At 38.4% G+C, this 17,847-nt stretch overlaps 1 protein-coding gene across 10 annotated transcripts in view; it reads right to left on the bottom strand.

Annotated features, from left to right (window-relative positions):
* Positions 1–17,847, bottom strand: part of PTPRQ (protein tyrosine phosphatase receptor type Q) — a 146,151-nt gene that overhangs the window by 48,331 nt on the left and 79,973 nt on the right. For 9 of the 10 annotated variants that reach the window (XM_075747610.1, XM_075747618.1, XM_075747678.1 and 6 more), the window contains 2 exons: positions 17,444–17,713; positions 6,253–6,585 (listed from right to left, as the gene is read on the bottom strand). In XM_075747610.1, the coding sequence (XP_075603725.1) occupies positions 6,253–6,585; positions 17,444–17,713 (603 nt within the window). The remainder of the gene's footprint in view (positions 1–6,252; positions 6,586–17,443; positions 17,714–17,847) is intronic. The other variant, XM_075747653.1, reaches the window with a different exon arrangement.

Raw genomic sequence — 17,847 nt, 5'->3', positions numbered from 1 at the left:
ATTTATAAGTTATTTATATGCATTTTACATGACACAAGCAAAACATATATATACGACTATTTGGACAAATAGGCAAGCATAATATATTTGTTTATGTCAAACAAATCATTCAAAGAACAAGAAATTGTGAAAACACAAGGCATTCTGCATCCCAGAAAAAAATTTCCAGCAATGTTGGAAAGTACTAGTACTAGTACTAGTACAAATAATTTTATATAGAAAAAAAAAATTTTCAACTTATTCTTAACATGTTGAGAAACTCTGGAAAACACATGCAAAAAAAAGTGATAGGAATTGTAATGTTCACATTAAGAAACAGGATTTTCCTAAGATTTCCTTTTGTCAAGGTGATATGTGAATTAACCTAGTTATTTCTTATTCATGAATAAGAAATTAATGAAATCATAAGAACAGCAGTTTTCATTAAGTGGTGTTACTTTTTCATAACGACTGTGGTAAATTTCAGGAAAATAAAATTTGGAATAGTGACAACAGATTTGTAGATAATGCCAGAACTTGGGTCCATGGTGCCTTTTTTATTGGGTCTGCTACAAAAAACCGACAACTGTGATACATATCAGTGAACACCCTGTTACAGAAGCAACGACAGATTTGTAGATAATGCCAGAACTTGGCTCCATGGTAACTTTTTTTTTTTAATCTGCCCCCAAAAATACAACTATGATTAACACAAACCAGTGAACAGTCTGTTATAAAAAAAAATATAAATATGATCATACCTATCCTAATCAGAAGATGCAATCTCTTTTCTCAACAATGATTATGCATGAGTATGTATTTTTTGACCTTTAACCACAAGGTAAGACGGCTTAATGAGGAAAATTGAAGTATATACAAGGCTACTTAGTTTTTTAGGTAGAAAACACGTTAGGAAAAGGAAAAAAAAAAAGCATGGAAAGAGGTATGTAACTATTGAAATTATGTGTGATATATTAATGAGGAGAAGTTATAAAATTTTGCACTGAAAAAGTAAAAATTTTCCACTATGGTTGCAGAATGAAAGAGGAAGATTTGGGAGTTGATAAGGTGCTATGAAGAGTTTAGGGTGTTGGATATAGGAGGTAGATTGCTGTGCTGGGATTAGCAGGAATATACTAGACTTTGTAAGCAGGATCAAATTCAACCATTGGAAGCAGTCCCCAAAAATACTGAATAGCATGGAACAACTGAATGAAGAGTGTAACTGAATGAAGTATGAAAACACATGAAGGGTGATGAAAGAGGAGACTGCTCAGAGAAGGCTGGCTGTTGAGTGGAGTGCTAGAACAGATACAACAAAATACAAGGGCAAATACGTGCCCTAAAAACTAGAATTAGCGCAAATTAAGCTTATTTTGCAGGTAATGTGTGTCAGACTTGTTGCTCAAAGAGTGTCTTTTAGGGTGAACAATGCTTTCAGTAACTTTGGCAGTGGTATTACCTTTATTATCAGCTGAAATTTCTGAAAAATAGTATAAAATGATATATATAGCTTCTCAAGTCTTAGTTTCCAAACCAACTGAGTTTCCAAAGACCATTTTCCATTACTTTTTTATAGCATTAATGGAGCATTTAATCCCTCATTTTTTTTTCAGAAGCCAATTTAGGTTTGTGCATTAGACAATGAAATAATTTTAAAAATTTGTGTGCAATAATTTTAAAGCATAATCTAATCTACAAATTATCCCACCTGAAGTTATTTCTATGGATAATTTCCATATGCAGTTTATATTTGACACATTTTTAGATCTTTGCAAGAAAATTCTAATTGACTATGCTGTATGTAAAATATTTATCTAAGTTAAATCTAAATGTTAATACCTCATTTATTTTCATCATGAAAAGTACAATATCAGTTATTAACTGAATGATACTGAAATTAAGGAATATTTTCTGAAATAACCTGTATAATTAGAAAGAAAACTAGAAAATGAAACGTGTCTAAGATGTCTCATGCCTTGCAAAACCCATCTTCTTAAAAACTGTTTGCTTCAGTGGGTAACTGCCACGTTCTGATTTAGGTTTGTTTGTGAAATGAATCTAGTCAATACGAGGCCATGATATCACTATACCCTTTCTCTTATAAATCACAGCAATTTACTCAGTAGAAATGACCTAGTCTTATTCTCTCATTCCCCCATAATCCAATCACTTCCTCTCATAAGCACTTTTCTCCTGGTTTTCACAATAATGCATTTTCTGTAACTAATAACCATCATTTCCTGATTATCATGCTTCTATCCTTGCACAGGAATGTGGGTCTTATGGAGGTCAGGGTCATCTTTCCCATCCATCTGTGTCCCGATGCTAAGGCAGGAGTTAAGTGTGTTAGCTGGAAGATAAGTCTGGATAGCCCATCATTTAGCATAATCCTCAAAAATAAGACTGAATACTCCAGTCTTCTAACAGAAATTCATGCTTGCCAGTTTGGTTAAGACCAGCCCTTTTTTCTTTTTCCCAACATAAATTAACTGTGAGGTTCAGTTATGTAATTTTATAATCACCTAGGTTACTTTTACCTATATTTAAACATTTCTATCGATATTAGGCCGTATTTACTTTCCAATATTTAGTTCAGAGAGAATGAAAGGAACAAAGAAAACCAAAAACCTCTCTCAGGCAAAACCTCCCAGAAGAAAGGGCATACAACAACAGATGCAATGTTACTGCTTTCCACCATACAGAAACATTTATTTAAGTATACCAAGCCAACTGGGCATCAGCAGGGATTGGAAAGAAGGTGCTGAAAAGAGAAGCATAACCCTCTGCCCCATGCATCTATGTCCTAGCTTTCATGGGACATTCAAACATCTGGGATTTTCCTTTGTATCTCAGTATATGCTGGTATTGGGAGACTTGGCAGTTCACCAAAAAGCATCGCGTTGTGCGACTGTACGAGGTGCAAAATGAGGCCAGTGATCTCATTGCCATTCATTTTCCACCTAACACTGACCCTCCAAAGTGATTTTTCTCTTAGAAAGCATGAGTTTGGCTAATCTTATTCTCCTTATAAATGTAAAAGTGAAACTTGGGGTAAGCACAGGGATGAGGGAACAAAGTTTCCCCAGCTACGGAAAATATTTCTTGCCCTTTCCCTTACTGTGACACAACTCTGTGATCTTCTGCACTGGTAACTATATAAATCTAGCTTATGTTGAAAATATTTCGTCTTGCAGAGTAGATTTGGCTCTTGGGTAATCCATCAGCTAAGCAACAACAGTGCCGTCAAACTACTTTATGAGACAGTAGGACAATTCCTGTGAGAATAATCTGCAGGACAGAAGGCTGAATAGTTTATCTGTGTGATGTGAGAACCGGACTGTATTAAACAACCTGTAACATTTTCCACAGAGTAGCATTATAACAATTTTCATACAGAATGCAGCCATTATTTTTTTTTTTTTTGAAACTTGCAAATGAGTTAAAGAATCTTAAAAAGAATTCCTGCAGCCTTAAATTTACCTTCATAATGAACAGCTGAAATAGCTAAGATCCTCACCTTAGTAACTAGATATTCAGAACTTTTAGGTATTTCTGCTTTAACACAACAGTCAAATATTCAGCACTTGTAAATTTAAAGAATATTTAGGGTTTCTGTTATGAAATTTTTTGCTGCTGTTGAAGTTTCATCTCCTTATATTCTGGGAACTGAGTTTTCAGCTTAAATGCAGTAAGTTTCTGAATGTAAGAACTATAGTATTTTCTTTAGGGTTGAGAGAAACAAAATTTTCTGAGAACCCAATTATTTCTGAAGAAAAACGATTTGACTATTATTTCACAACCAAGGTAACTTGCCCTTTGGCAGAAGCAATGTCTTACAGAGGCATTTCTTGAAAATCAGAAACAGTGGCTAACTTCTGCCCTCAAATCTGCAAACACAACTCCCATTGATTTTATGGGCTAAGTACTCAGGCTATTTGACATAGCAGCTAAGCACCCTTAAGCCCTAACAGACCATGTATATTGGCTGTGTACCAGCAGGCTAATCCAGAGGATGCTTGGCCCAGTCCGCGAGGGAAAGGAGAGGGGGATCGACACCTGTTCTCTGGATACACTCCGCAAGGCTGCCCAGAGTGCTGGATCTGTTTTGCGCATCCTGAATTTCTCTTCCCTGCTATGGGCACTACCCTTTGCAAAATTCTAAATTTTTTTAGAAATATTTCACAATATTTCTAAAGACTAGTCTTTGCAAAGTATGAGGTCAGGTAGCTAGAGACCTGCCCTTGCTAAAGATCAACAACTGCTCAGGGAGGCTCCCAGTGCTGCTGAAGCACGCCAAAACTGCCAGCTGGCTACTCAGCTGTGACATGTCGCCTTCCTCTTTTTCCCTCCTCAGCTGATGGCCATTACCCCAGGAAAAAGACCGGCACCCAGCCATGATATCTGGAATAGTGCCCATGCTTCCTTGACTCCACGGTGGTGTGTTTTATAGGCAGCTCATCTCTTGATCTGTCACTGATTTAGTTCACAGGAAATTTGTTGCTGCCCACTTCCCTCACCAGGGACACAGGCTAGCAGCCCCACATGCTTGGGCTGGGAGAAATGGTGGAATTTTTTTAACTTCTACCCCACCACCATTTGTTAAACTAGCTAATAGAGCACACAGAGGACCCACTGCTGAGAATGACACTGTATTGGTATGCAAATGGCTTGGGCAGCCTAATGAGATTTTTATACTTTTAACTACCATCTCCTCAGTGGGACTGATAGGAAACTAGTTCTCTCTTAAACCAAATTATCACTGTCCAGAGAGGAAATCATAAAGAGGATCCTAAGTTTATGTGATTATATATGTTTTCATTATCTACCTCTCTGTCTAGTTTAAATCTCTAACTTTCCTAAACTCAGCAACAATTTTTTGAAGATAAGTATTTGCATATATCAGCAGCTGAGATCTATCTATCTAATCTCCCCAGAGCTGCTGGCTCAGGAGTTGCACAACTTCTGTTAGCTATTTTCTGCTCCACCTGGGTTGTTTTTTTTCACTTTAATTTAAAATATTGCATTAATTTACAGGCATAGCATCCCTATAAGAACCACTGGGCAAAGAAAGTAAGTGCACGTGAGAATGACTCTGCAGCTGATTCCAGTACTTCTCAGTCCAAAGGACTGCTTCTGCGCTTTATGTGATAAATGGGCTGTTGTGACGTTCAGTACCACGATGTTCAAATCTCTTTGCCCTTTGGGGCTTAGAATTTCTCTATTGCAATTTCTCATCTGCAAATGAAGACAACAATTCCTTACCTAGTAAACAAACTGTGAGCTATCTAAGATAGATATCACTGTACAGAGAGTGCACAGGTACTATGAGGAGCATTATATAAAACCCTCCTGAATTCACATCACATGACTGTAAAAACATGAGTGGAACAAAGTAACTATGTGCAGCATTGAACAGTTCTTGGTACACAGCTGTTTAAGGCCTTGGTATCTTTATTATGATTACTTTGAAAGGGGAAAGGAGTGAAAGAGCTGTGGCTTAGGCCACTCATGGTGGTTCTCAGTTGCTCTACACAGGCCAGAGGCTGGATCTCAGATGTGCTCTGGCTGCAGACTGGGAGGGTCATATGTCCCCATAACAACTTCCTAAATAATTCATGTTTCACGTCCCCTTATCTTAAATGCCTAGTGATGATTATCTGTGACAGCTAACTCTTCTCTTACTTGGAAACCAAAATCCTCAGTTGAGGTGTGACAATCCTAATATGTGTCATGGCAGTCCTTAGGTGTCACATGGCTACTCTGATTTGTAAGCTCTTTAGGTAGATATGGTGTTGGAAAGAAATCTTAATTCCTCTGAAACTTTTGCTTAAATTCTATTGCCAGGAACGTACAGCAGAATTTCAGGAAAGTGTTACTATGTTAGAGAACAGACTCTTAGTCAAATAATTTAAAAAGGACAACTTTTCATTGACATACTCTGCATGTGAAGATGTATTGAAAATGGCATATCAACACAAAATAGCCAAAATTCAGATTTACCAATTCTAGATGTGGATTAGGGCCAAGGAATGAAAATGCTGTTAGGTAAGCAGTAAATATAGTAGAGCATACAAAAGGCATTAAAATCTGAAGCAGTGTCAAGTATGCATACCTAACACATGATTTATATCATGCTATTTCATATGTGAAGAGTAATCCTTATTAACTTAATATTATAGGTCTATGAAGAAATAACTTCTACCAAGTGTTCTTGCTTATTTGGGTGACATTGTTATAGCAATATGACACATGGCAAATAACCTTACTTACAGCCAGGAAGTGTTTGCGTAGAAATCCAAGGTGAAGAACTGCCATAACCAACATTCGTACTGGCAGCAACTGCAAATCTGTACCATCTGTATTTTTTAAGTCCATACACTGTCTCTTCTATCCAGTCATCCACCACATTTTCATATAAATATCGATGCATCTCATATTCAATACATTCCTTAGTCTCCCAGTCACTGCAGTGGATGGACTGTAGCTGTGTGGTAATCTTGTAGTTTTGGAAGTAGCCAAGGATAGATTTTGGTGATCTCCAATTCAAGGTCACACTTGTTGACTGCACATTGGAAAAAACAATATCCCTGGGAGCACTGGGAACTACAAATGAAAACACTTGTAAGATATCTTCATTTTAATGAAAAGTGATTGCAACTATAACCCTTTTATCCAGTGTTTAAAAAATATTTTAATAAGCATATCTAAAGACCATGATTCAATTTCACATGCCTAATAAGGAGTAATTCCATTGGTGTAAACCACACCATGAATATATAGGTGGCATACATTTACTATAGCTTTTGAAATAAAGAAAAATACTTTTAGGTGTGGCATGCAGAGACAGCTTTGAGAGGTGTGACATTGCTGTTGCTACATTTGGGGCTATGTCTCAACTGGGGGAGGGAATATCAAGCAAAGTTATTTTTGGCCTACCCATAGCATCTTTTATTGCTCTTGCTAACTGGTATTCCTCACCTCTTGCTTAGAAATACTCATTTGTCCCTCTCTTGGTAACATATGAAATCCTCAACCAACACTTCAAGGTTTCGTAAGTGTCCTGTTTCACCTTCTGAATGGAAAGTATCAATACATACAGTACGTCTATCTTTATATAAATGCTTTACAAGCTGTTCGGTAAGCAACAAATTAAAAGAACTCAACAGGAAGAGCTAAATAATATGGCAATACAAAGCAAAAAATGAAACTTCCCATAAACTTTGCTTCCATGTATTTATATACATACATATACATGGGTATACACAGGTTATATTCATGTGCATGGAGACAGAAGTAGTGCATGGATGTACATACATACACATACACACATGCACACACATTTAACCATAACTATATTAAGCCAAGAGTATACTCTCAGCTCTAGCAGCCTGGATGCAACACATGGTTTTGTGCTATATCACATAGTCATACAGTAAGCTAATATTATCTCTAAGACTTTGTAAGATAATACTAATACTCTCTCTGGCAAAAACTGGGCAGAGAAATCAGCTCAGAAATCATTTTGTGCACTTAGCTTTAAAGAGTACTTTAGAGTCTTTGGGGGAAGAAGTACCGCTGGTAAAAGAAAAACACATGATACATCCTCAAACTGAAATTGAAGAACCCCCAAGGCTTACATAAAGAACAAAAGGATCCCAGACCAATGTTACTGGGGAAGAAAGAGAAACGCCTCCATTTTTTTCCAGCCTTGTGGGAATATCTGATCCCTGCTTTCATCTGCAACAATATGTTTATCAAAAATCATCATAATGTAACAAGCTGAAGCCTCTCCACTAAATATGAATATTTAGCGAGGAATGTAAATTCTGAGTCAAGCCAAGCTGTGACAATGAAAAGGTTGAGAAATTCAAATTCCCTTTAAATGAGCCCAAAGCAGGTGGAATCTGCAGGAGAGGGGCCAGGCACAGGAACTGTGGGCGAAGCTTCCCCTGCCCTTCCGCTCAGCTCTCACGCACGCGTACACAACATAGCTGCATGCAATAGCCCCATATGCTCCCACCCTGCCACACACTAACCAGACACAGAACAAGAGCAAACTGTCTAAGAAAGAAGTCTTTGCTACAGCCAACTTTCATCACCATACTCCATATGATTAAAATTAAAGTTGTTTTGCTCTGTTGCTATTAGCATGAAGAGAAGAGAATTAAAGGAAGTAGTAAATAAATGCAAAACAGGCATTAACCTTCTTGCTTGATCACAGTTTTGGAGATTAAATACTCTGTCCACTTTCAAAAAAAATAAACACTGCAATATTTTCATAATACCCCTATAAACCATATTTGCCACTTGTATAAATGACAAGAAAAAGGCTTAGTTTGACCATCAGTTAATGGAAAATAAAGGTAGATAAATGTTCAATAGTTACTTTAAAAAGTCTGCATTTCTCATTAAAAATTCCTCTACTCTATTGTAATATAAGCTATTTATATCTGTTAAGATACCGCAAAGAATATGAATCGTACACACTCAATTATGACGATGATAAAATGTGGGATAGAATGGATAAAACTATTTGAGTGAAATAAAAGTTACCACCCAGTCTCACTCTGAACTTGACTTAAAAGTATTTTTAAGACACAATACAATATATTCCAGGAATTAAAAAATTAAGAGTCAGCAGTTCCAAAGACATCAGAACAGATCAAAATTTAAAGAATTTAAGAAAATACAATTCTCTTCCTTCTCATTCAGAGAGGCTTACTCTTTTTTTGATAAGGAATATGACCTCACCTTCCCAGGCACACGACTCCAGGAACCCTTGCTGTGATAAGAACAGCCAGCATTGGCAGGTTTGGAATAAAAGTGTGAAAGTATGCAACATGGAGATGGAAACTACTGGCTCTAATGCCTCTTAGTCTACCATTACCAACTTCCATCTACTGAAAACTGATTATTGGACTATACTCCAATTTAAAATAAAGATGATCAAATACTGAAACAGGGACTTGGAATAAAGTAGACAGTAACTGGTTGCTTGCTGGGTGCCAAGAAGAAAGTAGAAATATATACCTTCACTTGCTCAAATGTGCAGCTGGTAGAGCTGTGGCTGGCACAGCTGCAGTCTCTGCACCTAAACCAAGGCAGGTAAAAGAGGCTAGTCAGAGGCAAAAAGAGCAGTGCCCATGTTCTAGCCAGCACAGTGGGCTTTCCTTCTCAAGGAGAGTACCCTGTTCCCCCAGTTTCAACACGGGTGATGTCATCAAAAAGAATTGAGATCTAGCAGTGTTGCAGTAAAGATAGAACAGACGCTTGGCAGTTTCACAGAGCTAGAAATTATATCAGGAAAAATAGCAGTGGCTCTGATTTGTGGGCTCTCACACAGACCAACAAAAGTCTAATAAAGCTAACCTCCACGAGCTCTCCTTGTATCTGGTGGAAAGAGACAAACTCCCGGAGAGCGGAGAAAAGAATGGAGGGCAGAAAAATGATGTTTCTTTTTCCTTCTGTCCTTTTACAACTGGTTGCAGAGGGAGCCCACACACACTACCCTCACAAGGCTGAAGATGGTATCCGTGATTATCCCGATGAGTAACACTACATGAAAACCACCATTTTGAAAGATAAACTTTCAGATATCATAATAACAGACAGATTAGACAAGTACTTCTTCTTTCATACAAAAGCTTTTATTCTTCTTTTATGTCATCATTTCCAGTTTACTAAGACTCATATAAACAAATATTTCTAACCCACAAAAGAAAGTGTCAGCAGTGCCTAGACAGACCTCGAAAATGGAATCAGAGCCTCAAACATTAGTCAGTTTAAAATCTAGTCCATTTTATCTCATTGCTTACATAGTCAAATCAAATATAAATGTAATCTTGCATTAGAACAAATGAAAAGATGTGATTTGAATCCAGAGCAAATCAAAGAGGTTTGCTCCGGGGGCCATGGTGAGGCGCAGTGACACCCAGTGGCACACTGTCTCTTGCATTTGATGATTGTGTTCAATGAGACAATTTCAAGACAACTATGCTATTGGGTTACAGATACAAAGAGGATTACAATTACTCTAGCATGGAGAATCAGATTTCCATTCCTCAAGAATGACTAAAATTCCCCCCCAACTTTTTCTGTCCACAGATGGTACTGATTTGAACAAACCATTCCATGCTTCCTAGAGTAATCATGCAGCTTGTTTAAATTTTCTAAACATGACTCAACTATGATGAAGTGATCACTGTTCACACTAAAAACAATTAAAGCCAAAAATTGCATCTTTGTCAATTATTCTTTCAGATTAAATTGGAACTGTAAGAAACACTTATGTGTCTGCTCTTATACACTGCTGTTTTGATATGTTCCTAACAGGAACTTGATTATTCTTCCTGGTTTTCCAAAAAGGCATGAAAACAGCTGTCTTTGTGGTGGTATAGGACACTAATTATCTAGAATTGTGCTCTGATTAGCTAGTTGGCATTCTAGTGCTAATCTCATCTTTAAATTTACCAGGAATCACAGGTAGGCCCCCTTAAGTCTCATCATCATACATCTAATGGTCCTTCCCTATTGAATTATATTGCATTTGCTATAACTCAGCTAGCTCTGGGAGTAGGGAGTTTTTCAAAGTGTGACATTTTTGGTGCAATGTACTCTATCGTTTTCCATATAATAGCTTTTAATTCAGTTTCTGAAAGCCAGCCAGCGAGCTGGGAGAGAAGCTGACCATGAAATGCTGGTGAATTCAGTTTCTGGACTGGAGGAGGAATGACGTATTTTCAGGTTCATCCACCATTGTTCATATGATGGCCAAACTCCAACGAAAAGTCCCTGAAGCCAGATCCACATGGGATTTTAAGCTCCTAAAACCTATTTACGTGCCTGAACTCCCACTGAAGTTGACAGGAAGCTAAGCACCTAAATAGAAGTTACTTTCACAGATCTTGGCCCTGGTTCCCCACGCTTATCTGGCTGCAATGCTAACCAGCCTTTCCAAAGCTGGTGGACTGCTCTGAGATTAAGTTTTTATTTGAGAACCTAAATGAAAGGAAATTCCTGGTAGAAAAAGCACCAGAACTGTGTTAAGACTCCGGTCAAGTTGAACTGTGCCAGTGCAACTGGTTTAAATCAACAGAAACACTCGGTAGAAAAATCGTACAATGCAAAGATAACCTAAGGGCAGTAAAGGACACACACACAAAAAAAATCTACTGAGAAAAGAGAGAAGTTATGGCTTTCTGTAAAGACTTCTGTGGAGAGCAACAACTACAGCTGCGCGGGCCGGGAACAGAAGACGGTAATATGATATGGCATAGTTCCTAACGAAGTTAATAAAAAAAAGTCTGCCTACAGAACAGCTGCTTGTAGCTGGAGTTTGGATTAAAAGAACAGCGGCAGCCTAGAAGTCAGTTGGGTGGTATTAAGAGCATCAATAGGATGAAAATGAAGAGCAAAGTAGAACAGATAGCAGTGGGCACACAGCAAAAGAGTCTTCAGAAAATAGAGGAATCTGAAAAGAAAACGAATATTCTTTATTAATTATCTCTATTCGTTTTTGAAAGTTTAGTTACCCAAACAAGTTCTCTGGGTTAAGTTGATATCACTGATCATACCAAATAGTACCCTAGTATAGACTGCTAATTTCGGGGGGACTCATCATGATATAAAGTCCTGCTCAGTATGAACAAGGACATCACAAATAGGTCCCAAATTTTACTAACATAAAAATAAAAAAACCTGTAGACTCTTTTTCCCATGACATGGGACTGATATTATCAGACATGCTTTAAAGGAAATTGCACAGTTGAGAACACGTCTTAAAAAAGCTTCCTTGGACTGTGTCTCTTAGTCCTTAGCACATTAGAAAAATCAATCTCTAACTACGGAGTCTAAGCACTGAAAAATCAAATCCTACAAATCTAAGAAGAAATGCATACCTTGAAGCTAAGCTTCGAAAAGTAGTGAAAAGCTGTTAGTATTCCAGTCTAAAATTAAATAAGAATCCTCAGCTTTCTGACAAATGGGACCACTGTCTACTTTTCAGCAAATATTTTCTTTTTTTTAACTGTAAATGCTTTCAATGTCAGCTTTGTATGTATATGGCACAACCATTTTTTTTACATTAATCTAGAGTTGACCTAGTCCTTAAAAAAATATTTCTTTCATCCTACACTATATAATTTTTCTATTTTTATCTACCTGCTTACAAAAATAACTTCAATGCAATTTTATTGGCAGCAACAAAGGGATCATTGCATTTGTCTAGTGAAGATTTGTCATAAACATCAAAGCCATTAACTGACATTTGGACATACCAACTACTCAGAAAATCTGAAAAAAAAAATAAATCCACATTACATTAAGAAAATAGAAATCTGGTTAAAAAAATCATTTTCAGCCATCTTGGAAAGAAGTATTGCAAAGATTCGTAGTCATTACTCACTCTGCAATTTTTTGGATGCTTTTACTTTAATACAGTTTGGAAACATGAACTTGCAGCATTGACTGAACATGTGAAACACACTGCTCTTTTCAGTAGTAGTGACGGGACATGGAAGCTCTTCCATTTCCAATGCTGTGGCTCTGCAGTAGGTTGATTCCTCTGGCTAACCAGCCCAACACAATGCACTGCACACTGCACTGCACATCATGCTTGGGGCCCTAAGGACTGCTTTAGGGTACGGACTTAAATATTTCTTCCAGTGCGTTACGGTCGTCTGTAGTTCTCTTCACAAGTTAAAACGAGGAAATTCATGTAACTCCAACTCAGAGCTGCCATGAGCTGCCATGTCCTAAGAAAAAGATTTATGGTGAAGGAAACAGAGCATTTCATTGGATATGAAGAAGGCTTTAAGCCCATGCTACATTATGTGCTCTTCACAGGCCTGGATGAAAACAAGGTCCACATTTTCCAATGGGCACCTCCATCATGGAGGTACAAACTCAGAATCTTTAAAGGTTCCCCTGTGCAGAGAGTAAAGTCATTTTATGCACAAGTAACAACAAATGATATTAATTTGCTACCTCCACACCAAAAGACCTAAGAAACTTTCCCATTACCAATCCTTTAAGGCACTACTCTCCGTCATGTACAACACATCTGTGTATAGCTACAAGTTAGTATTGGCCAGCAAAATTAAGCACAGATTAAATTAAAAAATGTTTCCTGGACAAACTCCTTGCCATATTTCTTTTAAAATGTAAGTTATCAATGAATATCTGTTTAGTAGAAAACAAATGGTAAGGACTGTCATGGCAGTACAAGGGGTGCCTCAACCTGTTCCAAGACTCTGTGGTCACTTACAATATTATGTAGGACTAGCAGTAAGGAGGGAAAAAATTACCTGCATGTCTTAATACTATAATCAATATTTTCAGAGAAGAAAAATATAACTTAAAAAAATTGAAAGCAGCAGCAGTTTTCTTTTGATTATTCATGCTTTGAACCCCCCAAGGGGCTTTTTAATTATCTTATTTTTATTCTTAACTAAATGACTATTATACTTGTCCCAGACTTGTGAGTTAACTGAATCTTTACAGCTTTAGTCTGCTTTTTGGAGATGTTTCCTACCATTTTATGTCTCTCCCTTCTAAAAGCTCACTCAACCTTAATGAAATTTCTTTTTAAAATGTGCATTTTCATGAAAATAATCCAAGGATAGCTATTCAGTCATAAAATCCTAAATAATGTATGCATGTGTACTTGCTATATTATCTCACATACCCTGTATAATATATTTAAACACAAAGTAATATTACCACTACAAAGTCAATAGTTTTTATAACATACTGCAGCCCAGCAGAAGTGGTTTACCATGACAATGGAGCTAGATTAGACACAAAACACTACTAATCTCCTCATAAATTTGATCTCCATGATTCATGTTTAATTGTACCCAGATATGAACAAATATACCTAAAAAAAAAAAAAAGGCAAATAATCTTGCTAAGAATGTAAAGGTCAAACACTATGCAGTGAGACACTGAGCCAAATTCGATTTCACTTTATGTCAGAAATAAATGCATTGTCAGTGACTCAGTGCTGGCTACATATTCTGTGACTAATCTTAGACCATCATAAATAAGAAGCTGACAACAGCTATAAAACTGTTTCCATTCCCAACCATGACTCTCCAATTCCTAGTATCCAGTCACCACAAAACAATTCATGCAAATGCACAGTTAAGGAAATGTCCTAATAATTTGTTGTAAATATGACTAAGCAACAGCATGTAAGCCAATGCTAAGAAAGGGTCTGTGCAGTGTATGTGTCAAAAAATACATGTATTGTAGAATAAATCCTTAGGAAAACTCCCAGTCATAAGACACATAAGCCACATGTTGTTACAAAATAAAGTGGTTTTTTGTCTCCTGCTAGTACAATTCTATGTAACATAGACCACAACAGACTAGCAGTCTGTCTCCCAAGCCCAGACTGATACCACATCCACAGCTTCTCCAGGCTTTCTGTAAATACTAATTAATAGACAATCAAAAATTTTTCAGAAATCCCAACTATTAACTTTCCCAGGTGCTAGGCTTCTTTAACACTACTAGAAGCCTTTCCTCGCTCCTCCAAGAGAGGTACCTAGGAAGCCTCCTGGTCTCCTCTGTACCGGAGGGTAACATGCCTCCAAGCTGTGTGATGTGGTCAACACACTGGAGGGAAGGGATGCTGTCCAGAGGGACCTTGACAGGCTGGAGAGGTGGGCCTGTGCGAACCTCATGAAGTTCAACAAGGCCAAGGGCAAGGTCCTGCACACTGATCGGGACAATCCCAAGCATGACTATAGGCTGGGCAAGGAATGGATTGAAAGCAGACCCGAGGAGAAGGACTTGGGGGTATTGATTGATGAGAAGCTCAACATGAGCCGGAAGTGTGCGCTTGTAGCCCAGAAAGCCAACTGTGTCCTGGGCTGCATCAAAAGAGGTGTGACCAGCAGGTCGAGGGAGGTGATTCTGCCCCTCTACTCAGCTCTTGTGAGACCCCACCTGGAGTACTGCATCCAGCTCTGGGGGCCCCAGTACAGGAGAGACATGGAGCTGTTGGAGCGAGTCCAGAGGAGGGCCACGAAGCTGATCAGAGGGCTGGAGCACCTCTCCTATGAGAACAGGCTGAGAGAGTTGGGATTGTTCAGCCTGGAGAAAAGGTGGCTCCGGGGAGACCTAATTGCGGCTTACCAGTACCTGAAGGGGCCTACCAGAAAGATGGTGAGGGACTGTTTATGAGGGAGTGTAGTGACAGGACAAGGGGTAATGGGTTTAAGCTGAAGGAGGGTCGATTTAGATTAGATGTTAGAAAGAAATTCTTTACTGTTAGAGTGGTGAGGCACTGGAACAGGTTGCCCAGAGAGGTTGTGGATGCCCAGTCCCTGGAAGTGTTTAAGACCAGGTTGGATGAGGCTTTGGGCAACGTGGTCTAGTGGAGGGTGTCCCTGCCCGCAGCAGGGGGGTTGGAACTAGATGATCTTTGAGGTCCCTTCCAATCCTAACCATTCTATGATTCTATGATTCTATGCCTCCTATAAGACTATCTCCAAAATCTTCGGGTTTGGGATGAGTCCAGTTTTAATTGTGCACCGGCCCACCTGTCTGCACACCCATCCCCTGTTTCAGTTTTACTTGAGCTCTGAGTCAGGTCTGGCTGTTCAGCAGCCCTGATTTAAAAGAAGGAGTGGAGAGTTACAACTGCACTTGAGAAGTGTACTTAGGTGCACACTTGCACACGTCGACGTTCAGCAGTTAAGCTCACTACAGTATTTCCACCCAATGCTATCCTCATCTCTAATATTTAAACAATGCTTCCTTTAGAAGCAGACTTTGAACACTATTGATGGACAGAAGTTCCTGAGGGCAGATGACCCAGGCAGAAGTCTAAAATGCCAAAGAGCTGGACCAGAGGGGACCATCAGGGATCAGAAAATGGCAGAATTTGTTAAGGGGGCTGTTGTTGCTCATGAAGCCAATTCAGAGAGTGCATTTTTACCAGAAACAGGTATGAATGCACCACCTCATTGTTCAAATAGGGGATGTGGCCAGGCTCTAGTGGGATGGACCATATTATGAGGACGGGCTGTCATCAAAGGACAACCCTGGCTATTTTCACATTGTTGGCTGCATTACGCCTGCAAGGGACTGCTCTGTTTATCCACATTTGGACCTCAGCCATTTGATCTGGAACCAAAGCAGTAGTAGTTCAACCGATGATACAGACATGGTCTAGATTCATTCAGACATACACGTCTAATTTTAAGAAGCGTGGAAATCAAAGCTGAGTGGGGCACTAAGGGTTTGTGAATAGGAGAGATCCAAAGGCTGAACCTAAAGAGGTACATGCTGCTCAGGAAGCTACCAAGAAGAAATCTAGAGCTGCCCCCCTCCACTTGTCATCCAGAACCTAGAATCCATCACTGATAGACTCTTCTATCTATTATTTGACAGAACTGAGCAGAACTCACTCTTTCAGTTGAAATAAATGTGTGAATGCCACTCATCTTTTAAGTTATTCAATAACTTAGTAATAAAAGTATTATGAAAGTTAGGTTTGGTTCCTAAACATCAAGGGATACAGTTGTGCCCTCCCCATCCTACCCCCAAGTTTCCTAATGAGCCAGATGTTATGAATTAAAAGACCTCCTCAACTCCACTGCATAAATTAATGTCACTGAAGATGAAACAGCAATAGGAACTAAATGCAGTAATTGCTCCTGTAATTCAGTGGTAAGGTGAAGTCTTGTTCTGGATCCTGCTTGCTGAACATTATTTTTTGTTGTTATACTGAACTATCACTGAGAAGAAAAAAACAAAAACAAACCACAACCAAAACCAAGAGAACCAATCCCAAGAGTAGAAATCGCCCCTGACTGGGGAAGAGAACTGAAACAGGCATTTACTTCCTGGATTAGGCATTCGGCTCCTCTCCACTTCCCGTTTAGAAGCCAGGCACATAGCTATTTACACAGAAGCAACACTATTTTGCACAGAGTTTAAGCTCCGAGTGCATAAGGAAGTTTCAGGTGCCAGACGAAAGCACAGCCAGGATTAGGTGAAGTATGAAGTGTGCATGGAGAGAGAAAGAAAGATAGATTTTAGGTGACAATTGTTTACTCCAATGCCAAAAAAACCTGCCTACATTCTTCTTTGGATTTAGCTCACAATTTTCTTTGTTAAAAAATCCTATTCATCGAGAGTTATGATGAAAGTCTCCTTAAAGAAGTTAAACGCTTCTTAATTGCACAAATTCTGTACAGCTTTATTGTTCTCAACATAGAAAAAGGTACTCCCTCTGTGCTTTTCTAAATGGCAATTAATTCTATTCTCATTACCAAGTGCATTCTAGAACAGGAGAAAGAGGAAGCCCTATTTCTCCTCATCCACAACTAGCATGAAATTTAAACATTAAAGGATTTAGCTGCCTGAATTGAAGCAGGTATTGCAAGCCTGCTTGTTTCATAGCCATCATTTCAATTAAACAAAAGAATTAACTTGAACAATTTGTTACCTTTTTCTGGAAGCGTTTTGGCATTGCATATCTGTTCTTCACCATCACCAGCAGATGTTGCAGCTTTTATTTTAAATTGATAAGTAATATTGGAAAGCAGATTTCTAAAATTATGCAAAGTATCATAAGATGAAACATTTGTAGAATTTCCTTCAACTGTTATGATGTAATGAGTAATCACACCGTTGGATGAAGCAGGAGGGTCCCACTGCACTAGGATTGATTCCCAACTCGTTGCAATACAATGAACATTCTGGACAGCATCTGGTACTTAAAAGATACATGTGCACCAAAGATTAACATTCACACATAATAAAAATGGTAATTACAGAACAACATAGTCAGAGAAGTAGACCCAGCCGTCATAGCAAGGGTTAAACATTCCAGTAGCAGAAAAAATGATA

This window comes from Balearica regulorum, chromosome 1, assembly GCF_011004875.1.
Source record: "Balearica regulorum gibbericeps isolate bBalReg1 chromosome 1, bBalReg1.pri, whole genome shotgun sequence".
Lineage (NCBI taxonomy): Eukaryota > Metazoa > Chordata > Aves > Gruiformes > Gruidae > Balearica > Balearica regulorum.
The sequence above is the reverse complement of the archived record's forward strand: the minus strand, read 5'-3'. Positions and strand labels throughout refer to the sequence as shown.